This window comes from Papio anubis, chromosome 11 (assembly GCF_008728515.1).
Source record: "Papio anubis isolate 15944 chromosome 11, Panubis1.0, whole genome shotgun sequence".
Lineage (NCBI taxonomy): Eukaryota > Metazoa > Chordata > Mammalia > Primates > Cercopithecidae > Papio > Papio anubis.
Window position 1 is genome coordinate 50,430,718 of NC_044986.1, and position 26,110 is coordinate 50,456,827.

The window sequence follows — 26,110 nt, forward strand, 5'->3', positions numbered from 1 at the left end:
TCTTTGGGAACCAACACAAAGATACTCCACTGTACTAAGTTTGTTTTCTGGAAAACAAACTGTCAGGTAAATTTGCATGTATGATGTCTATAAGCGAATTAATTTATAAAGGAATAAAGGAAGTAGGATTGGGGAGAGACAGAGGAGTTGAAAAGAAGTACAATCTGGGCAGAGACAACAAGCCCACAGAATATCTTAAAGGGAATGGCTTCCAGAGTTCTCCTGCATTGAGGCTAGATGACTGGGCCTTGATATAACTCTCTCCAGCCCCATTGACCAGACATTTGATGCTAGTGCTTCCAGGGACAGGTGGTGAGTTTGTGTGAAATGGTTATCTTTAAATGAAGGGCAATTCCTCAAGAAAGACTCAAGTAATTTCCATCAGCCAGTAACATTCCTAGCATGTGAGAATGAAGGTAACTGAGAGGGGAGAATTGATTGCCTCAATGGTTATACATGTAACACTTCATAGCACCCATCACATCTATAAGAGCTGATATATTTTTTCTGGGAATTTCTTTATGGTCTTTTCTCATTTTTCTTTATACCTCCCTTACAAATCAACAAAGAAACACTGCAATGGTGGTTATAATGATTACATTGTGGTTGCTGGCTGTTTTTTTAGTGTTTAAATTAAATAATATTACCCTTAGGAATAAAATGTAAAACCATTTTTTAAAATTCCCATCAAAATCAACATAACATACTACTTGTGTTTGTAACAGAAATATATTTAACTGCATAGATAATAATGAATAGCAGTCTGGATTTTCAAATACATCCTTAGTGGTTTATTTCAAGATGGTATTTACTTGTCTAGATATATGAACCCTAATTTCCACCCATTCACTTCCTAGAAATGTGTTTTAGGTGATGCTATTTAGATGGTAAAATCAGGTCAATAACTCCTACTGAGTCCTTAGATATTATGAGTTGTTGTGTGTACAGGAAAAATGTGGTATAGGTAAAACGTATGAGACACACTTTGTTGTTTTAGACTAGATTCTAAGTTCCAGCTGTGTCTGAATGTTTGTGTTTCCCCAAAATACATATGTTGAAATCCTAACCCTCAAGATGGTGGTATTAGAAGGTTGGGAACTGATTAGGTCATGAAGGGTGTTAACAATAGTCTCCTTAATAAATGAAAGGTGTAAGACAGACCCGTCGCACATTTCACTATATGAGGACACCACTAACCGTGAGCTGAAAGCAGGACCTCATCAGACATCGAAACTACTGGTACCTTTATCTTAGAATGCCAACCTCCAGAACTGTCAGAAATAAATTTTTAGTTTTGATAAATCCCTAGTTTGTGGTATTTTTTATGGCAGTCAATCAGACTAAAACAAATGTTTACTCGGTTGTGATCAGATAGTTTATATATTTTACCTAACACATAGTAGGTACTCTAGTAGGTCACTCCTCCTTTGACCTCAGGCCTTTCCATTTGAGAAATTTTACAACTTTATTTCCAAATGCATTCAGTCTACTTTTCAAAGTGAAAATACAAAGGCCTCTTATCATGATGTGATTATTATGCTTTACAAGCCTGTATCAAAGTGTCTCATGTACCCCATAAATACGTACACATGCACACATATTAAAAATTTAAAAAGTGAATGTTATATACCTCCCCACTTCGTTTACAAAACTTAGTTCAATTCCATCTGGATAATAAGAAAAATAGGAAACTTTATTGAATAATGAGTCACTTCCATGTGCAATTTCCACTGTTAGTATAAGTCTTCAGAAGGGACTGGCTTTAAGAATTGGTACAGTTTTTGACTGAGAGGAACTTCCACCACCTAGCAGATGGGGCAATAGATTACAAGGCCAATTATCACTCAGTGAATTGCTGACAAGGTTAAATTACTGCTGTCACTCTATTCTTAATCTCTGTATGCATTTTTTTTAAAAGAAAACTGCATATATAATTCTATGAACCAAAAATATCGCAAAAAAATGAGTTTATATATCCCGAGACGGTTCCTCAATTATCACAATTAACATTGTTTCAAATGGAAACAATTCCATATTCCATATATATATATATGTGTGTATATATATATGCACACACACGTTTCTCTGAAGATGTTAATATGTGGAAATGTATTGCTATAAAATAGTGACAATAATTAGAACTCAAAATCTAGAGTAATGCAGCTGAAAGTCATATCATGCATGTATTATAAGTAAGATACTCTGCAATGTATACAAGATAATGTAATTTTTAGGGACCAAATGTGTGTTATCAATCAGGTATATGCTCTGTAAACACTGTGTGGTATAAAATTGCTTCTCAACCCAGGAAATATTTATAACCTAAGTATACAATCCAAGAAGTCCTTAATTTCTGACATTTCATACCAAAGCAACCAGACTGACAAATAAGCATTCTGAGTAAAAGCACGGTTTTAAGTAACTTTGAACCCAATGCATGCATGCAAGGCTGATAAGTACAAACCCTTTTATATAACCCTCAAATCATATTAAAGAGATGCTTCTTGACAGAGATATACTTAAACCATTCTACATTTCTCCTTTTGTTCTCCTGTGTGACAGTGTCACCTTAAAAGTAATTATTTTAAAAAACAAGTGCTGCTTCATGTCATATGTCTTCAGATAAATTTTCTGCCCATGTTTTAGTGATTAGGAATTTAGAGTTTTTTGAATGTTTATTACAACTCTTTGACTTACCAGTATAAATATTTATCATACCAATAATATTTATTCTTTGATTATCTTGACATGGCAAGGTTTTTTCAATTTTATTAAAATGAGCCAGCTGTCTTGTATAGTATTTACTCACCTATATCATTACTTTCCCTTAAGTCATTAACATTGGCACAAGCCAGCTGCAAGTTTCAAGAAAATCACACTGAAAACAGAGCTACTATAAATTGTATTCGCCTCTATATACCAACAAAAACAAATTAAACTTTCTTATTAATCTCTATGACTTTGTTGTTGTTTAAAGCAAATCTACATTAGGAAGGGTTGTCAGGAAATTTGGGAAGTTATATTGTTTCCTGAAACCTGGTATTGATTGATGAGAGTGTACCAATCAATGCAAGGCCTGATAAAAGAGTTTTACACAAAATGAATAGCAAAAACTTGGGCATGAGAACAAACTTAGAAGATCCAATGGATAGGAAAAAAGTCCTGGCAGCAGATCAGCAGATAGGCAGGAATTGAATCATGTGTACTTTGAGAATTTTATTCTTACCACAATTGGAAATCACTGGAATATTTTAAGCAAGAGAGTAACTTGAATTGATTTGTGCTTTCAAAAAATTACCCTGATTGCTGTGTGAAAAATAAGCAATAGGGAGCAAAAGTAGAAACAGGGACAGGAGATGTCAGTGGCTTATATATAAGATTTCTTCTAAACGTCTTGAAAGCATCATGAACTAATATCACTTGGGAAGTAGGTAAATCCATTGCTGTGTCCATAGTCTATTTATTTCCCTTTTTTTCGTACATATTTGCAGAAGATGTTAGTGAACGAAGTGAAATTCAAGGAAATCACTATTAGGCTACCTACAAATCAAGTTGGTTTAGAGCTATTATAGTTGAGTAGTAATATTCTTTCAGAAAAAAATATTAATCATAAAGCCCATTACATACAATATGGCTTCATAAAGGAAAGCTGCAAAACTGCTTGTGAACAATCCCACAGCTATATTTATAACTTTTTAAAGTGTTACATACATAATTTCTTTTCTGGTGACCTCACTGAATTCAAAACCATCTTTTAGCCACACATCAGCCCCAACAGTTAAAACTACTAAAATGCATTAGCATGTCCTTCATTTTTTGTTTTAATCAAAAAGAACTGAAATAAGGAATATGTAACATACATTTAGTTTTGCTAACAAAAGAACACATCAGAGAGAAATATATCTCCTTAGAGAGGAATATATTTTATCTAGGTATTTTTTTAAACAGTGAAGCACTTTAAAAAAAAATAATACTGTGCACAGAATCCCGAAATATAAAACAGGCAAATAAATTAAGGTATATTTATACAAAGTCATTCTATGCAGCTATTATAAAAAGTAAAATACATATGCATTGATAGGGAAGTTTTAATTTATTCCATATAAGTACATATTAATTGAGCATTTTATATTTGAGGCATCATCCTAACAGTTTGTGATAAGATAGCAAATGATATAGGGAAAGTCTCTGTTTTCAGATGCTTTCATATTTTGAAGGAAGTAGACAAATATTAATTAAATGAATATGCAGGAAATTTCCACATAGTAAACTAATCTCAAGAAAACAAAGTCAAGTATCATATAATTCTTGAGGGAACCTATTACAGACTGTGTTATTAGGGAAGCCTTTTTTAAGGAGGTAACATTTGAGCTGAAATCTAAATAACTAAAGGAGCCAGCCACAGGAAAATATCACAAGAGAATATTCTGGAAAAAAAAAATGGCACACAAAGACATTTCCCCTCAGCCAAATAATATGGAATGATAAAGGACAAAAAGAAGACCAGGAAGCAGAAGGAAGAGAGGTAGTGGAAGCAGATGGGATGAGGCAAGTGAGATTAGACTGTGTAGGACCTTACAGGTCATGGTAAAAGAAGACACTTAGATATGACTACTTAGTAAGAAGCTATCATAGCACTGAAGCATGGAAGAGATGTGATCTAATGTCTATTTTTCAATACCATTCTGACCAGATTTCAGGCAAACCTGGTAGACAACCATAGTAAGACTCCAGGAAAAAAAAAAAAAAAAAAAAAAATGTTTGATGGTTTGATTATATATTTGCTTTAAATATTTGACTTTTCAGCTGCCTAGCATCCATTTCCCTTTAACAATATCTCTGTGTTTAAATGAATTACCTTTTCTATTAGGCACACATTCATCAGGGGCCCTGTATTGGTTGGTATCTTCCAGAGAAAAGGAACCAATAAAATGTGTGCGTATATATGTATACATGTGTGTTTCTGAGAGAGAGAGAAAGAGAGATGATTTAAGAAACTGGCTCATGTGATTGTAGTGTCGGGCAAGTTCAAAATCTGTAGGATAGGCCAGCAGGCTGGAGACATAGGGAAGAATTGTCATAGTTTGTGTCCAAAAATAGTTTGCCAGAATCCTCAGATTTTTCAGGGAGGTCAGTCTTTTTACTTAAAGCCTTCAACTGACTGGATGCAGCCAACCGATATCATAGATCCAAAGAGTAGTGATTTAATGTTAACATCACCTAAAAGCATACCTTCACATCAATATCTAGATATATTTGACAAATATCTGGCTACCATGTCTTAGCCAAGTTAATGCATAAAATTAACTATCCCAGGCTCCATTCCCTGTGGTCAAAGGGCAAGCATGTGATTCAAGCTAGGTCAATCAGTTGCTCTCTCTCTCTCAAATTTGCATTGGGTTAGAAAGACAAAGAATTACATCCTGTTTCTGTATAGTCATGCCAAATCACATGATCCATCTCCAACCCCTAAAACATATAGGTATGGCTTTTGTTCTCAACCTTCAGCTCTTAATTCCTTAAAAAAGTTACCAGTAGATTCTGTGAGGCCACAGTGAATCTTCTAACACTTTACATTTATGTAGGCCAGAGTCATTTGGCTTGTTTGAAATTAAATATATATATAATTGTTTCAGTCAGGCTCCAGGTATTTGGAAAGACATTCATCAAATGGTTATCCTGGGGACTGGGCTTTGAGGATTGAGGATTTCTGATTTTCATTATATGTCTAATCTTTTAAAATGTTTCTGTATACTTTATAATTAGCAGCCAATTATTTTATAATTAAAGTAAATCCTGAAAAACTTTCTACCTTAGTGTGTGGAAAAACAGCAGAATTGCCGATTTTATAGGGCAAAGAAGTCCTATCTTTACCTACAGTGCAAACCGTGAACCACCGGAGCCCAACAGGAGGCTCTGTGGGACAATTCTGAAAACATAACTATAATCTATTGTTTCTATATTTATTTAAAAAAAAGAAGCAAAGGGAGCAAGATACTTGCTGACATTTAAAATTTGATTCATTGATATATTTTGGCTTGCAGTATCACCTTGTGGCATTTGACATCTGCTGCTCCCTCTCCCCAAAGTCATAATACACTGCATAATTAATTCAGCACAAGTAGTGACAATGCCAACTCTGTTTATTTAAAAAGATACCTCAACTGTTCTTTTGAATAAATAGATTGCATTCTCTTAAAGATCCAAAATAATACTGAATTAATTAGAAATAGTGCAATCAGAATAAATTAGGTACTATCTACATACAACTCAGTTTTAAAGCTGGAATTTCAATTAAAGATAAGTTAGAGTTTTAATAATTAATTTGAATTAGCTACTTCTTCCCACGTGTCTCTGAGTAAACACCAAGCCAGACAAAATTTCTATTGCCAATAATAATAGTAACAATAACAAATATTGTTAAACTCTTACTATTTGCTGGTAACTAGTTAAGCATGCTTCATAAATCTTCTTTTATAGTACTCATGAAAATCACATATCTGAGCTACTATTACCTTCATTTTGTAGATGATAAGTTCAAACTGAGTTTTAGAGACATTAAGCAACATTCCCAACATCACACAGGATTTAAATTCAGACTCTGAGTGCTTACAAACTATCTTACATTGTGATGGTAAACATCTTTGCAAATTTTCCCTCATAATTGAGTAAGCCATCAAAGAGTTTCAGAACAAATGTGTAAGAAAACTTATAATCATCAGGTACAAGCTTAAGGACTTAACGTCTTTCATGTGTGTTTCATAGAAAAAAATAGCTCAAAGGTTAAAGTAATACTTTGAACAAACTCCTTAACAAGAAGTGTTAGACTTCAAACTTGTTATTCAGCAGAATAGTGACTTTGTTCATTCAACTAAATTAACAAACTCAATTCCTCCTTTCGATTGCTTCTTTTTGCCTACTTAATAGTTATTTCATCTCTATTGTTTCTTATTTATTTATTCCACTAAAAATTTCAATGTCTTCACATTATCTGTAATTGGTGCTATGGTATATTACAGTTGAATATAGTTGAATCTGTTCAAATACATTTTGACCAATGATGAAAAGAACCAAAGATTCCTTTTCTTTCACATAACTTCACACATGACTTTTTTAAAATTTTACTTTCATTTCTGGGATACATGTGCAGAACGTGCCGATTTGTAACATAGGTATACACGTGCCATGGTAGTTTGCTGCACCCATCAACCCATCATCTACATTAGGTATTTCTCCTAATGCTATCCTTCCGCTATTCCCCGACCCCCAGACAGGCCCCCATGTCACACACCACTTTTAGAATCACAATACAAGTTCATATTCAGGACAATAATTGCTGAAGTTTAGTTTGTGTTTGTGTTCGATTGTTGATGGGAAGAAAAAAAATGGCAGAGACATCATATGTTGACTCTGGATGTATTATTTATCATTTGTCTCTTTGAAATATTTTGACAAACAATCTTCGCATTAAAAGGTTGTGGGCAGTTTGGGAGTTACCAGTTGTTTCCCTCTTCATTCATCACTTTGTTGACCCCAAAAGATATCCACAGAAAAAATTTTGAAAGTGATTGGCCAAGGGATTCAGTGAGGATATACTTTAATATTTAGAACACTATTAAAAAGAAAAGGAGACATTATTAACAATATGCTGGGACAAGAATTATAATATGGGACTTTCTATAGCAAATGGGATATTTGATTACTTGATCTAAACTGTATAAAATAAATATTTGGATAATGTACAATTACAATAAATAATTATACACACAAACGTATATGTGTGTGTATCTATATATACACACACATGTGTATGTGTATATATATATAAACACATGTGTGTATATGTATGTATATATATAAACACGTGTATATTTGTGTGTATATATATACACACACACATACACACACACACACACACACACACACCCTTCACATATGCACCTTTACAGCGAATATACTTTAATTGAGACTGAGAGGGCAAAAGCCATGATTACTCAGATTTGTATTCAATGATTTATTACATAATAAACATTTTTTGAAAATTTGGTGAGTTAATTCATTTCAAAATATGCAGAAAGTATCGGGCTGGGCACGGTGGCTCAGGCCTATAATCCCAGCACTTTGGGAGGCCCAAGCGGGTAGATCACCTGAGGTCAGGAGTTTGAGACCAGCCTGACCAACATGGTGAAACCCCGTCTCAACTGAAAAAATACAAAAATTAGCCGGGTGTGTGGTGGCACATGCTGGTAGTCTCAGCTACTTGGGAGGCTGAGACAGGAGAATCGCTTGAAAACGGGAGGTGTAGGTTGCAGTGAGCCAAGATCATGCCACTGCACTCCAGCCTTGGTGACAAAGCGAGATTCCATCTCAAAAAAAGAAAAAAAAAAATGTATATCTACTATGTGAAGCCAATGGGTTTCAAGTTAGGATATAATGACAAGAGAAGTTTAAAGAACTCATAGTGTAGTGAAAGAAAAACATTCATAGTAAATGAACACATTGTAATGAAGAGTTTAATATTTATAGTAGGAATAAATGGGGTCACAAAGAGAAACTACTAGTTTTGAGGGTCTATCATTTTAGGTTAACTGATACGAAATTTGAATAACAAATATGTGCTTAACATATGAAACAGAGAGAAAGTAGGGTAATTCTCAGAGAAGTTCAGGGTCATATGTGATGTTCTGTGTGCCTAGACAAGTTGTACTATGTGTGTTAGAAGAGATGGGACTGGAAAGTGGTCAGATATAAAGTTACTTTGAATGATATGATAAAAGCCGTGGAATTCATTTGGTGTATGATGAAAAACACTGAACCTTTTTAAACATCAAAAAATCAGATCAGAATTGTATCAAAAACAAAAAACAAAAACAACTTTGGCTTTATTTTGATGGTGGTTAGAGGAGTGAGACACTGGAGGCTGGATACCAAGTTTAGAGAATGTCTTTAAATAGATGTTTTGACAGTGTAAATAGACAGGTGTCAAACAGATTTGAGTAACAGTGTATAGGTAATGTAGAAAATGTCTTTGGAGATTGATTGAGTTTGTAATGGAGGTCACTGAAGTCTAGGTTCAAATCAATAATGACCCCAGGAGTAACAATACGTAGCAAGTACGGATGCATTAGAATTGAATAGAAAGAATAATGTGGCATCTGCTGGAAACACAGTTAAAAATATCCAGAAAAAGATGAGAAATGCAAACTTGGAACTCAAGACAGATTTCAAGTTAGAAGACTTATCTACAACAAATACATAATCCCTATTTGAGGAAAAATAGAACTCTATAGAGGTTTGCTCAACTCAATTGTAATAAAAACAATAATGAAGAAAAAAAAAGAATTACAAAAGAGAGAAGCCTTGTAAATCTTTAAAATTTAATCATAATTTTAAAATAAATGTCAAAATAAATAAAAGCCATCTAAGATATAAGAGGCGAAATCCAAGGCCACCGAGGGAATGAGGAAAACCAGTACTTCCATTAAAAAAAACAAGAGAGGAGAGAGTTCTCAGACTGTAAGACATTTAACGTGAGGCTAGGCCAAGAAGAAATGATAAGTGTTGTAGATGACAGAAAATCAGCATTACTTTTCTGATAACTGAGAAAGCTTCCCTGGAGGGAAAGAGTACCACAGATAAACAAGAGAAGTTGTTTTTGACATGAAAGATAGTTTTTTAATGACAAAGATTGCAGTTGAGGTGTTTGTCACGAGAAATTATTGGGATCCAATCCAAGAGTTTTAAATAGGGGGAGAGAAAAAGATGACTATGTTTAGTGAGCCACTGATGTTGAAATAGTGATAACTACATGGCGCAATAATTAAAGGAAGGTGTACACAGTAAATACATAGATACTATGTCAATATATCATTAATTTTTCTGTCCAGGGATATATTACACTGAAAAAGAGAAAAAACAGCCAACCAGTCAAGCCAACACATAAATGTATGCTACTGTTCAGTTGAAAAAATGCACAAGGATTTATCATGGTTTTATCTGTGCTTCATTAGAAAATAAAGCCAAGGATTTTATACTCCAAATTCTACAGACCTTTTTCATAAAACCAGAAAACCTAAACTTTACAAACATAGTAACTTTAAGAAAGTCAGAAATTAGGAATAAATATACATAATAATATATTTGGGCAATAATTTATTTCATCCTACTTGCTCAGCATCCTCAATTAACATAGTTTGGCATACATTAGGGTCCTATAGAAATGTAGCAAATTAATAATAAATTAGAAGAGTACTATGAATTGCTTTATACCTTTGTAACATCAGATGTATTCATGTGTTCAATATAATATTAATCTTAGTGTTTGTGAAAACATTAATTTGCCAAAGAGAGTTGTTTATATTGGAAAACCATGTAATCTACATTTATAAAATCAGTGTATTTCTAAACAAGTGACTTTAAATTTTAATATAAAGCAGATTTTTATTTTTATTATATCATAGTTCATGAGATAAATTTATTAATAGACTATATTTTAAAAAGATTTTCTGAACTGACAAATCCTGCATGTATTATAATGCGGTTAAGAATGGTTTCTCAAGTCAAGAATACCACCAAAGTAAGGAAAATTTCCCATCAACATAGGTGAACAGGTGGCAAGTCTTTTAAAATTTGAAGAATTCCTTTAAGAAAGGGTCAGTAAGTATACAATTAGAGTCAATATGTCCTGTTTAGCTGACATTAATGGTTAGTTATCTCACTCTGGAGAGCAAGATCTTATTGAAATTTCATGAAATTTTAGCAGAATATATAAAGGAAAATAGAAAAAGAGAAAATCAAAAAGAATAAAAGTACAGACATAAACACAGTAATTTGAATGTGAAGCTCAAATACTAACTCTGGTTTTTATACCTAGTGTTCCAGAATGAATTCAAAATAACAATGTACATAAAAACCTGATGCCAGTACTAAGGGTGATTTTATTTGTGAAAGATTGCCACAATAATATTTTCTTTTCCATATGTTCTTCTTATAATGTGACTTGGACACTCCTCATATAGGGAGGTGGAGTATGTTTCTACCCCTTGAAACTGGCAGAAATTTGACCACAGCAGATCTGACACTGCAAATTCTAATTTATGAAAATTTCTGCCTAATTCTCTTGGGAAGCTTGTTATGACAACCCACTGTCTTGCTGTGAGGAAGCTCCAACAGCCTATAAGAGGCTTAACTGAGGTGAAAATGAAGCCTTAGTCTACAGCCCTGGATGAGCACCAGCCAACAGCCAAAATCAGCTTGGTAGCCATCTAAGTTAATCATCATGAAAGTGGCACCCAGCCCTCAGTTAAAGTGCCACAGCTGATGCTGCATGGAGAAAAGATAAGGTGTTTTCTCAAGTCTTGCTAAAATTGCAGCTTAGTGAGCAAATTAAATGATTGCAGTTTGAAACCACTAAGTTTTGGTGGCCTGTTATACAGTAACTGATAATCTGACCAAGTGCCTAGGTTTACAAGTAAATATATCTATATTTTTGTACATGAAATTAAAAAATAAATATTTGCCATAATTACTTAAATGTGTAAAACTTAAATTCTCATTTTTTCAAAGTATGTTAAGGAATGGCTCAATTGGTTAAAAATGATAAAAGGATCAATATTGAACATTCTGGAATTTCTTCCATAATATTTAATTCAAAAAGCATGGTTTTGAAAGAAAATACAAGAATAATTGTTCACGGAACTATTTATTGATCTTCAAACACCTCCTTTTTTACCAGCAAGAATCCAACATCCTCCGGATCCCTTGTGCTCTTTGCCCAAATATGACTTTACAAAGGATTCAGAGCATAACAAATTTCTTGACTTAATTTCTTCACCATTAGTTCATTGCTCTCCTTATGTTAGGATATGTAATATTTAATATTGGATTGGGTTTGTCATCCGAAGACTGGGTAAGTTTTATCCTTGGACTAGTTCTCCTTTGAGTACTGATACTCAAAATATGAATATTATAGTACAACAAGGGAGAGAGTGAGGCATTCTGATCAAAAATTTGCCCATACTCTCTGAAAATACCTTTGGATATAAATATTTTTCAACAACTACATCCACCTACAGAGTGAATCTCCAACTTAACCCAGGCTGACAGAGCCAGAAAAAAAACAAAACAAAACAAAAAAAAACCTATCAATTTTTGTGTGTAGAGCCAGGACTCAAATGTATCTTAATTTTATTTCCTCTTACTAAATTATATCTATATCTATATACTTAAACTGTCTACCAAAAATGTTTTTGTGTATATTCAACATATTCAACCAGTTAATATTTGTGCAGAGCTTAGCATAGTTCATTACAAACAGAACATTCTATACAAACTCTAGACATTATGATCACTTATGTTATTACCCCAAATTGAAAGTATAGTCTGGTGTCTAGCACTAAACTGCATAGGAATGAGAGAGATGTTCAGTCTGTAATCTGGAGAGGAAAGGAAGCTCAATGATCCTTAATAAAATTAAGTTCATACACTCTGCTTTTCAAGCAGCAGCTTTTATCTTCCTTTACTTTCCTCAGTGAACTAACTACTAGTAAACAGTCATCAGACTGACTCATTGAATTGGATTATTGTGGTCTCAATATATACCTTCTCTTGGGGTCCCACTGTACACTAGCTAAATATATTAACTCAGAAACATAAATTAATACTAAAAATATTTTTTTATTTTTCCTTTTTTATATTTAAAGGGATTTTAATTGAAAGCGCACACACACACACGCAATCCAGAGTGTCGTATTTGTATGGGGATGACTGAAAAAGATTATTATCAAGTATTAAATATCTGTTTCAGCATATTATTATTTTTACACTATTGTCTTTCCAAATAGAAATATTTGAATGAAAAAATGCACATTTTAATACCAGCCCAATATACTTGAACCTTACACATGTTTAAATTCCATGTGCAAAAAATGATTAGTCATAGAGCAAGCCCACCCTCTTGTAGAAATTTTTTAAAATGTTAATGCCAGCCTAATATACTTTAACCTTACATGTTTAAATTTCATGCACAAACAATGATTAGTCATGGAGCAAACTCACCCTCTTGTAGATATTTTAAAAGATAAATAAAAATGAAACTTTTTTAAAAAAAGAGTTATATTTTAGGTTCAGGGGTCCATACGCAGGTTTGTTACACAGGTGAACTCATATCATGTTGTATAGATAAGTTCGTCACCCAGTGAGTAAGCCCAGTACCCAATAGTCATCTTTTCTGCTCCTCTGTCTCCTCCCACCCTCCAACCTCAGATAGACCTCAGTGTCTGTTGTTCCCTTCCTTCTGTTCATGAGTTCTCATCATTCAGCTCCCACTTACATGTGAGAATATGTGGTATTTGGTTTTCTGTTCCTGTGTTAGTTTGCTAAGGAAATTCACCTCCCACTCCATCTATGTTCCTGCAAAGACATGACCTCATTATTTTTATAGCCGTATAATATTCCATGTGGTATATGTACATCATTTTCTTTATCCAATTTGTCATTCATGGACATTTAGATTGACTCCGTGTCTTTGCTATTGTGAATAGTGCTGCAATGAACATTCATGTCCATGTGTCTTTATGGCAGAATGATTTATATTCCTCTGGGTATATTCCCAGTAATAGGACTGCTGGGTCAAATGAGAGTTCTCCTTTTAGCTCTTTGAGACATTGCCACACTGCTTTCCACGTGGCTGAACTAATTTACACTCCCACCAACAGTGTGTAACTGTTCCCTTTTCTCTGCAACCTTGCCAGCATCTGTTATTTTTTGACTTTTTAATAATAGTCATTTTGACTGACTGTGTGATGGTTTCTCAGTGTGGTTTTGATTTGCATTTCTCTAATGATTAGTGACCTTTAACTGTTTTTCATTGTTTTATTGGCCACATGTATGTATTCTTTTGAAAAGTGTTCATGTCCAAAAAAACCACTTTTTAATGTTTTTATTTAATTATTATAAATTTAAATTCTTCATAGATGCTGGATATTAGACCTCTGTCAGATGCATAGTTTGCAAATATTTTCTCCCATTCTGTAGGTGGTCTGTTCACTCTGTTGATAGTTTATTTAGCTGTGCAGAAGCTCTTAAGTTTACTTATATCCCATTTGTCAATTTTTGCTTTTGTTGCAATTGCTTTTGCTGTCTGTTACAAAATCTTTGCCTGTGCCTTTGTCCTGAATGGTATTGCCTAGGTGGTCCTCCAGGGTTTTTTCTAGTTTGGAGTTTTACATTTAAGTCTTTAATCCATCTTGAGTTGCTTTTTGTGTATGGTGTAAGGAGGGGGTCCAGCTTCAATCTTCATATGGCTAGCTAGATCTCCCAGTGCCATTTACTGAATAGGAAGTCTTTTTCCCATTGCTTTTGTCAGCTTTGTCGCAGGGCAGACGGCAGTAGGTGTGCAGCCTTATACAAATTGTATTTGTCATCATTACTTTTACCAGTTCTTTCAAAGAAAATTTTTATGTTCACCATCGTTAATAGTTGGTGGTTTTTTTTTTTTTTTTTGCTGGGATTCGACAAAATAACATAATGGCATATAACTTTAGGGAATCTACATCTATTTTGTCTAGTCAAGTTCTGATTAGCTTTTTTGTCTGCAAAAATACTTCATTTGGCTGAAAACATATTTTTTTATCCAATGCACATAAGATTTATTTTTTTTTCTCTCCAGCTTTTTTTTATTATTATATTATTCATGCAAGTTAACTGGACCAGTGAACTGTGAGAAAAACCAATAGATGTATTAATATTATGACATTGGATAAGCACTCTTTGGCTTTACATTTAGAAGGCATTCCTGTTCTATTCCTCAAAATCTCAAATAGAGGACCTTCAGAACTGCAGTTCTCAGGTGCTTTGAGGAAAAAAAGTCAAATAGCTTCCAACAAATTCTAACACTTTGAGCCATTTTGGGAACCCAGAGAGCTGATTGCTTTCCAGGGAAACAGCAAAAATATTAGTTAGATGGTTAAATCCTAGACCACTGAATTTTTTAAAACAGAATACGTGTATACACACACATACACACACACACACACAAATACACCTTTTAGGGGAGAAATTGATATTTTTGCCCCAACAGGATATCCATTTGCCTTAAAATTCTTATTCTTAGGTATGTACATCAATCATCTAGGGAGGTCCAAGGTGTGAAATCCAAACCGACAGAAGTTTATAGCTCCATTAGCATTTATCAAAAATATAGGATTAAGCGTAGAAAATATGTATTCATGCTTCACCTTTCTGTATCTTTACTTTAAGAGGTAAGTATTTGTATTCAGTATTTGTTAGCTCCTACCTTCAAACAGCCAAACATAATCTCCAATAACATTTCAGAATTCTACTGGGCCAAATGTGTATCCTATTGACCTGTGTGTCCTGTGACTTAGTACTGCATGTTTAAACACGAATTTAAGAAAATGCTGCAGTGGTTATTTGGAGTTTTTCAGAATGGCTAGTGAACTCCTTGGTGATTTATTGGTAAAAAATAAAAATAAAATAACCATGTTGGACTGTTGTTTCATAACCTACTTTCTACCTTGTAAATTATATAATTACTCTTTGTGTTAAAAATGTATGCATACTCCCTGAAAATAGTTTTGGACATAACTATTTTTAAATGTGCATATAGTGAGTTTTGCTATTATAAATTATATGTCTGCAAAATACTTGAACATGATCCCACTGGGTTTTAAAACATGCAAATGAAGGGAGAAAGATAAGAGCATATTTACCGGAGTTCTCAACTCAGGTATGGCAGCTTGATAAGTGAGTGGACGGCAATCACGAGTGTTTGGCACAAGGACACAAGGAAGAAACATTGGACCTAAGTCATCTCCATCCAGAACATCCACTGTGAGAGTGGTGGTGGTGGTTCGCCTCTCGTTCAGATTTTGGGCACGGTCCTGTTGGAGAGAAAAACAAACAACAGGTAGTTTATAGAAATTAGGCACAATGGCCAGGAGCAGTGGCCCACACCTGTAATCCCAGCACATTGGGAGGCCAAGGTGAGTGGATCACTTGAGGTCAGGAGTTTGATACCAGCCTGGCCAACATGGTGAAACCCCGTTTCTACTAAAAATACAAAAATCTGGGTGTGGTGGTGGGTGCCTCGAGTCCCAGCTATTCGAGAGGGTGAGGCAGGAGAATAGTTTGAACTTGGGAAGCAGAGGTTGCCGTGAGCCAAGATCACGCCACTGCACTCCAGCCTGGGCGACAGAGTGAGACTCAGTCTCAAAAAACAACAACAAAAAAGAAATTAGGCATAATGTAGACTTAGTTTTCATTAAAAAAAGATTGATAAATTAACTTGCTTAAACCAACAGTTTTAAGCGGTGAAGCTAGGATGTAAACTGAGATCCAATTGTCTTCAAAGCGACTTTGTTGACAGTATGTTACAGTAGTTAAGCTTTTATATGTTAGGCCTTTACCTAACAGTTCACATTACTAGACAGTCTAACCATAAAAGTCACTGCCATCTTATTAGAGCATTTACTTTAGAAATCTTGTAATTGTAATTTCTTTCTCTGTGCCTCTGAGATGTGAATCTTTTATAAGCTTCTTGCCAGTTCTAAAGACCCATGTTTTTCACGACCTGGGGGCCATCTCTTTGAAATGTAATAGTCAAGGAAGAAGCCCCTATTTCCCAGTTTCTTTGGGAGGGTAGGAGCTTGACTTCCTTTGGAGACTTGTTCCAATTTCTAAAACTACTTTTTGTCATGAAAATTCAAGGAAGTTTATTTTCCTTTGGGAACGTCAATTAGTAAACACACCTGATCTGTGAATGCCCCTACACCCAAGTCCACTGGAGCATTTAACTTCTCTCTAGCCATTCTTTCTATTAGAGTTCAGTTCAGATCTAGTCTGTATTCTGGTCTTCTCTGTTGCAATAGCTGTGAATACAGTCTTCCTTACCATTTAACTTTGTCTAGTGCAATGTTGCATTGTTACTAATTAAAATCCAAAATGTCTTCAGATTTCCCTAGTTTTTACTTAATGTCAGTTTTCTGTTTCAGGATCCCAATCAGGATACCAGTCTACATTCAGTCACAATGGTTACTTAAGCTCATTTTGGCTGTGACAAGTTCTCTGACTTTTGTTTTTGATGATGTTAACAATTTTGAGTACTAGATATTTTGCAGAATATCCCTTAATGGGTGTTTATCTGGTGTTTTCCTCAAGATTCAACTGGACTTACATGATTTATGTAGGAAAACCACAAGTCAAGTGCTACTTTTGACACATTTATCAATAGTATATTATTAATATGACTTATCACTGTTGTTAACTTGAACCTGGCTGAGGCCGTATCTAGTCAGTTTTCTCTACTATAACGTTACTCTTTCTTGTTTCCTTTTCCATTTCTTTAGAAAGAAATCACTATGGATAGCACACACTTAAATAATGGGTGGTAATTGTATTAGAAATGCAAATTGTTTCTATTTATCTGAAGAACGTTTATCATAGGACAGAAGAAAATAATATTGGACCTAAGTCATTTCCATCCAGAACATCCATTGTTGAGGGTGGTGCTGGTAGCATCATTCATTATGACAGAATCTGGAAATGTTTTTACTTTCATAGTATTCGGTTATTATTCTGAAGAACTATTATGCTTTTCTGTCTTTTTGAATTCTATTTTGTACAACATTGAAAAGTATACTTGCATGCATGTTCATGTAGCACTATTCACAACAGACAAAAGCCGACAAAAGCCCATGTATTTATCAATGAAGAAATGGATAAACAGATGATGGCATGTACATACAATGGCATATGATTCAAGCATAAAAGGAAATGAAGTCCTGATATATACAACAACATGAATAAGACTTGAAAACATCATATTTTGAAATAAAGAAGCCAGACAAAATATAAGGTCACATATTATATGATCCATTTATATGCAATATCTGGAAGCAGTAAACAAATTGGTGGCTACAGGGAGCTGGGGAGGGTATATGGGAAGCAACTGCATGAGTGGTGCCAGCTCTTTTTGGAGTGATTAAAACGTTTAGGAACTGGATAGAGGCGGTGGTTGTACAATACTGTGAGTGTACCAAATGCCATTGAATTGTTCACTTTAAAATGGCTAATCTTATTTTGCTTATTTATGTTAAATACTTTTTAAAAGTAATTATACTAACAGACCTGTATTTTATTTTAGTTTGTTCATAAAATGTCTTCCTTTGTGACAGTTCCCAGACATTAATATTTGCTTTCTAATTAAAAAAAAAATCCCTCTTCTTAAGCTTGGTTAATAGTATATTTCAGTTAAACTCATTCCCAATCTGGTTGCTCAAAAAAAGTTGTAAAGCAATGCTTGAGGGTAAAGTTTTAGGAAGCACAAATTTCTACTGGTGGAATTTTGTAAGTACAACCTTGTCTAGAATGCAATAACTTTGTGGTTCCAGGATTCTTTGACATTTTGATACAGTATAAGATAGACTGTGACAAAATTATAGTTAAAAAAACACAAAATGTTTAAATTTTCAAAGTTTTGGGACTCACTCAGATCCCTAGAGGCACTATAAAGATTATTTAAAACTAAAGACATTTGAGATTGAACGAAGAGAAAGGAGTCTTTTCTGAACTTCTTTTATGGCACTAAAAGCAGATACTTGTGGGAGTGTGGCTGCCATGAATTTCCTCTCCCAAGAAAGTTTATGAAAATGAAGAAAAAACAAGGAAGTCTCTTCTTACCTACATAAACACGATTATAAGCTATTTTAATCTCCCCTTTGTTCTCCTAGAAACCTAGTTTTTCTTCCCTTAGAAGCCTCCTCCCTCTCATTATGTTAAATATGTACACCTTCTTCTTTAGCTGTTTCAGGAACTGTCGATGTGCACTCCCATACGTATATCAACCTCTAGGCCAGTTGAAAAGTAGAGTAGGAGCGACATGTGGCATGTGAGATAATTTTGATGGTTCACAAATGAACTTTCTAAATTATTCTTAAGATGTATGAATTTTGAACATGTAGAAAAACCTTAATTCAAAATAAATGTATGTGTATATTTTAAATTTTAGAAAAATCCAACTAGCTCATTCATAACTACAATATATGAATTAATAGATAAATGATGTAATGATTTGTTCAGTCGGCATATCCTGAGTAGCTTCCAAGGGGCAGACTCCAATACCCTGCTTCTGACAGTCTTAAAAAATGATGAGGACATATTTCCTCAGTCCATTATTAAGAGAGTAATTTAATACTGAAAATTACTAATATTAAGATAATGTGACCTCATAAAGATTAGTAGGTTATATTTTCACATATATTTCCCTTTGTGTTGCATCATCCAGTGTTTTAAATTATTAAGTAATCTCATCTTCCACATTTCCCTTAATGTTATATTAAAGTTTATGAACTAAAACAACTCTTTTAGTTTCTAAAAATATATATATATGAAAACTGAAAGCTTCTTTAATAGGGTTGGTAAACTTTTGTTACATGTTTTAATGATTTTATGTTTGACATTTTTATCTCAACAACATAAATAAGTTAATAAAATGACATTTAATATGTATTTGTAAATTTACTTATGGCATTGGAGATAATTTTTGAAAATTGTTTTATTTATAAAATATCTATTTATATATTTATTTTAGAAATGAGAATCTCGCTACATTGCCTATATTGACTTCAATCTCCTGGGCTCAAGTAATCCTCCTACCTCAGCCTCCTGAGTAGCTAGGACTATAGGTATGTGCCTGGCTTTAACCCATCATTTAAAATAATGATTGCTTATGATGAAGTTTTAAAAGATTGAATTAATCTAAATTTAATTTATAAAAATAGTAAATAGATAATAAATATTAAATATAATATTGTATGTGATATATGAGTGTAGAACACATATATAAACACACATGTATATGCATATATACACATGCATGCATATAAATGCCAGAGGCAGTATTTCTACCCTTCCATGTCACTCGGCCTTCTTCTTTATATGTCATCACCAAATCACTATAATAAACAAATTTGAATTATTTTTACCTTACGTTTTCTTTCAGTCTGTAGGCATCAGATCTCTCACTATTATCTGCTTCTTTGGGTTATTGTTACTAGTCCATAGAATAGATACTGGTGTGTTAAAGATAGTGTATTTACAGGAAGTATATACCAAAATACATAATTGGAGTTTTATCTCATATTGGGGAAAGATATTGCTTACAAAGTGTTGAGCTCTAAAATTTGTATTTTCAAATGAGAAATAAAAATAATCCTGGCAAAACTATTGTGACCAGAGATGCAGCAACAAAATCTACCAACAGTTTCCACACGTGGGAATTCTCCCACAGTTTATCACCAACACATATCACATAGGAAAATATATAAAAATACGTCTCATGCTCGCTCATAACTTGTGAGTTCATAATGGTAATGCTAATTCATGATGTTCTTCTCCCAATTTGGAATCAGATTTATTCTTACAATATCTATTTAAAAAACAATCCTCAGCAATTGAGATAAAAATCAAAACAGAAACAAAAACAACGAAAAAACCCTACACTTTTGATCTCTATAGTAATATACTACTTTTCAAGGCTTTTCTGAGTAAATGAAATAACATTCTAAATTGTGAGTGGTAAAAAAATAAAAAATAACTATTTCTATAAACATTTCATATAATTTAATTATGTGTTTTCATTTATGTTATGTGACTAATAGATATTAAAATCCACAAAAAAGATCTCCTTTCTTCCTTTTCCCATTTTCATCTGCATTTCTCTTCATTTCCTTTTTAAAAAATAAGAATATATTTTAACTTTAATCATTTAAAAATAATGGAATATTACATTAAGTTAGGAAACTGTGATTCTAGTTGGCAAGCAAGAATATCTTTTAAAATGTTAAACAAGTTCAATCACTACTCCGAACAGAATTGTGCCTCCCCAACCTCAAGCTAGAAAATCTAGAGAAAACTGATATATTTCTGGAAACACATAATGTTCCAAGATTGAAAAAGAAAGCTACTGAAACCCTGAACAGACGAATATTAAGCTGTGATATTAACTTAGTAATAAAAAACTCACCAACCCAAAAAGGCCCTGGACCAGACAGACGCACAGCTGAATTCTACCAGACATACAAAAATTGACTCAAGATGAATTAAAGGTTTAAATGTAATGCCTCAAGGTATAAAAAATCCTAGAAGAAAACCTATTAAATACTCCTCTTGACATTGGCTTTAGCAAGGATTTCATAATGATGATATCCTGAAAAGCAACTGCAACAAAAACAAACACTGACAAGTGGCACCTAAAGAGCTTCTGCACACTAAAACAAACATCAATGCAGTAAACAGAAAATGGAAAGAATGAGAGAGGAAAGAATGAGAGAAAAGGCATGCAAACTATGCATCTCACAAAAGTCTAATATTTAGAATCTATAAGGAACTCAAACAATTCAACAAGCAAAAAACAAATAGCACCATTAAAATAGGGGCAAGTGACATGAACAGACACTTCTCAAAAGAAGACATACATGCAGCTAACAAACATTAAAACATGTTCATCAGCATTTATCATCAGGGAAATGCAAATCAAAACCATAATGAGATATCATCTCATACCAGTTAGAATGGCTATTATTAAAAAGTCAAAAAATTACACATACTGGTAGGGCTGCAGAGAAAAGGAAATGGTTATATGCTGTTGGTGGTCATGTAAATTATTTCAGCCACTGTGGAAAGCAGTTTGAAGATTTCTCAAAGAATTTAAAATCAAGCTACCATTCAACACACCAACCCCATTACTGGGTCTATACACAAAGTGCATTCTACCAAAAAGACACGTGCATGTCTACGTTAATTGCCATGCTACTCACAATAGCAAAAAAACACAGAAGCAACCTAGGTGCCCATCAATAGTGGATTGGATAAAGAAACTGTGGTGCATTTGCACCATGTAATACTACACAGTCATAGAAAAGAATGAAATGATGTCCTTTGAAGCAACATGGATGAAGTTGGAGGCCATAATCCTAAGTCAATTAATGCAGGAACAGAAAACCAAATACTACATAATGTCAGTTTTCAATGGGAGCTAAACACTGAGTCCCCAGGGAAATAAACCTGGGAACCATAGACCATGAACTACTGGGGCAAAGAGAGAGAATGGGTCAAAACACTACCCATTGAATACTATGCTGACTACCTGAGTGCAATACACCCATGTAACAAACCTGCATATGTACTCCCTGTGCTTAAAAGTTGAGGAAAAAAAACAAAGCTTCTATGAACATTAACCAGAGGAAGTTGGGTATTCTGTTCTCTTGAAAACATTTTTTTGTTTGAGATATTTGCCTAATATTTCTTATTTTTTATGCAAACCAGTAGACAGAATTGTATCATCATTTATAGCCCCAAATGCTTATGTATCTTTAGTAGTCAAACACTCAATAAGTATTAGTTCCCATAAACCATCACCTGCTATCCTCCTATTTCATTCTCACTCCTCAGAAAATGCCCAAGAAACTTGCAGAGTTAAAACAATGGGGTTACAATTAACACTAACTCCACACATCAGTAGGAAGCAGATGTGAGGGAAGGTCAGGGTAGGGGTTATTTCTGAAAAGTTATTTACAAAGTTGCAATATAAAATAGAGAAAATGAATTTTACATATACAAGCACATATGTTTGCAATGCTTACACATTCTCTTTGAATATTTCTGTCCATAAAGATAAAATTTGAGCTAATAAAGAAATAGTAATACTATAATTTTAGGAATTATATCTTGTGAGGAAAGATAGCTGGCAACCCTTCTCTAGATTTTGCCATTTGAGAAATATACAACACCCTTGCTATTCATAAAATAATTTAGAAATTATAAATCATTCTTGCCATGATTCTAACTTAAATACAGGCCAGGCTCAGCGGCTCATGCCTGTAATCCCAGCACTTCAGGAGGCCAATGTGGGCTGATCACTTGAAGTTGTCAAGAGTTTCAGACCACCCTGGCCAGCAGAGTGAAACCCCATTTCTACTAAAAATACAAAAAAAATTAGCTGGACGTGGTGGCACGTGCCTGTAATCCCAACTACTCGGGAGGCTGAGTTAGGAGAATCACGAACACGGGAGGCAAAGGTTGCAGTGAGCCAAGATCGCCCCACTGCACTCTAGCCTGGGTGACAGAGCAAAACCCCATCTCAAAATAAATAAATAAATTATAAAATAATTAATTAAATATAAACTTTTTCTTTCTGGTAATTAAGAAATTTTGATTACCAAAGTGTTCTTAATATTTAACTCATTATAACAATAATATGAAAGAGAGTTTGCTTTGAAGAAAAATGATATGTAAAGAGATTATTTTGATTCTATGTGAATTAGGGTAACATATCAAAGTTGAGGTTTATAGTAATATGTAGTAAATTTCAACAAAAAGAAAACCCATTGATCTTTCATCTCTCTATTTTTTTTCTAGATCCACCTCCCAAAATTTTTGTCTGGAATTAATCCTTACTTCATTATGTATATATATTTGAAGTCAACAGCATGGGCGACAATACTGCAAATATTCTCAAAAAAGATGTGACAGGGTTTTCTAACATGGGTCAGTCAAAACTCAATTACCTTAATTACGAATCATAATATGTAAACATGGATATAAAGAAACCTCCAAACTACATGTAATTTGAAGGATTCTCTTCAGAAATCAAATATTTTTACCATAAGCAAAACCAGGTCAAAGCTGAGTAATGTTCAATAATTTGTCATGATACCTGTAATTATTCTTTTAGAGACCATATACTTTAAAGTCAAAATTGATTGCTCATATTTGAACTCTCCTTATGACTTCAAGATAATATATTGGTGTTTAATGTACACGGCTTACATTGTGAATACCACCAATACAATATAAAAAATTGCTGCCAGGTGCAGTGGCTCACGCCTGTAATCCCAATAGTTTGGGAGGCTGAGACGGGTGAACTGCTTGAGGACATGAGTTTGAGACCAGCCCGACCAACATGCTGAAACCCTGTCTCTACTAACATCCAAAAATTAGCTGGGTGTGGTGGCGTCCATCTGTAATCCCAGCTACTCAGGAGGCTGAGGCACAAGGATAGCTTGAACATGGGAGGCTGAGGTTGCAGTAAGTCGAGATCATGCCAGTGCACTCTAGCCTGGGTGACATAGCAATACTCTCCTCCCCACCCCTCAAAAATATCCAGGTGTGGTGGTATGCTTGTGATCCCAGCTAGTTGGGAGGCTGAGGCATGAGAATCACTTAAATCCCAGAGATGGAGGTTGCAGTGAGCTGAGATCGTACCACTGTACTTCAGCCTGGGTGACAGAGCAAGACTCTGTCTCAAAATAAATAAATAAATAAATAAATAAATAAATAAACAAACAAACAAACAAACAAACAAGATACATGTTAAAAAAATGGAGAGACATTTTAAATATATGGATATCATTATCGTATACAAAGATATGTTAGACTTATGTTACTATTGGTATATACAAAACAGTTAATGATTAACAACCAGCTATCAGATAAGCAGCCCTGATTTGTAGCACTGGCACTTTTCATACTGTAAATGCGCCCACCATGGCTGCAAATATGAGATCACTGAACTCAGAGCTTGGAAGAGAAACCCACAATTGGCCTTCAAGCAAGTCTCAGCTGACTTTCCATCTCCAACAACTCACGGTTTTAAGTTACAGATTTAAAATGTAGTAGAAATGAGCATCCTTCTTTATCATTTGTGGAAATGTGATGTGTCACAACACTTTGAAAAATAATATACCATTATCTACTAAGATTAAAAAGTATGCGAATATATAAATATATGTACAAATACCTATACACATATATATACATACAAATAATTTTCTCATAGCAATTCCATTTTTAATTACTGATTTTTAAACAGCACAGTTATTTTAGTGATTTATGTAATACTGTAATAACGTCTCAATATATTTCAAGCATTAGTCTAAGTACTTTTTTGTTTGCTAACTTCATAATTGTAACCAGAACAATGTGGTATGTTTTATTAATATACCCATTTTACTGGTTAGGAAATTAACATACAAAATATGCTATGAATCACACAGCTAGTAAATGGCTGAACTGAGATTTGAACTCGGGTGACATAATTCACTACACTCACTGCCTCTCATGAGCATCATGAGGGTAAATATCAATTTGGTGCCAAAAACAAATGAACAAACAAACAAAAACAGAGTATAGTTAAATCAGTGGTGATCCATTATTATTATCTTACATTATGTAGCTATTAAAATTATTTGTTCTTAAAACTTTTAAAAACACTTAAAATGTTATAACCTTCTATATTTAACATTTCATTTTGTACTGTATGACTTAAGTTTATAACAAAAACTGTTATTGCATTTAAATTCAAATGTTCATTCAACTCTTCCTAATGCTATTCCTTCCTTTTGATGATTCACATATTATGTACTTCTGTTTTATAATTTTATCCCTGAAGTGCTAAAAACTCGTCACTCCCTCAGTGATGAGTAGTCCATCATGCTGGATAGAAATTGTTCCAGATGTCTTTACAAATATTTTAAAACTAGATACCAATTCAGAATATTTCACTTTGCATTTCTACTAAAAAAATTACCTATTTTTAATTGCATAATTTAAAAAGCCAGCTTACAAATAGCTTCCATAGCAATATGACTTTATAAAAAAGATATTGTCCCTTTTCTTCACATCTTCAGTTAAACAGAAAAAGGAATTTTCTGTGTTTTTGAGGAAGTCTGAGTGGCCCTCCCTAATACATTTTGCTTTTTCCCATATCCACAGTTTTCACTCTGGTCTATGCCACATGACATTAAAATATATATACACACATACAGACACACACATAATACATATAACATATAATATATAATTATAATATATACAATAATAAATTATTTTTAAAATCTGCAGAAATGTAAATAAAAGCTTATAAACTTAGCTTCAAAAATTAGATCTACATGTCTATCTACATATTTCTAGCTAAATACCCCTAAATATATATCTATTTAGGTATCTATCTATACACATACACATTCTGTGTCAGGTGATATATCTCTAAGAAAGGCAAGAAAATGACAAGTTCATGACACATTTTTTCATA

General features: G+C 33.7%; 1 protein-coding gene across 7 annotated transcripts in view; it reads right to left on the bottom strand.

The window, feature by feature from the left end:
• The window catches only part of PCDH15 (protocadherin related 15), a 914,927-nt gene that overhangs the window by 482,277 nt on the left and 406,540 nt on the right, over positions 1–26,110 (bottom strand). For all 7 annotated transcript variants that reach the window (XM_031652624.1, XM_031652623.1, XM_031652622.1 and 4 more), the window contains one exon: positions 15,732–15,902. In XM_031652624.1, coding sequence (XP_031508484.1) covers positions 15,732–15,902 — 171 coding nt within the window. The remainder of the gene's footprint in view (positions 1–15,731; positions 15,903–26,110) is intronic.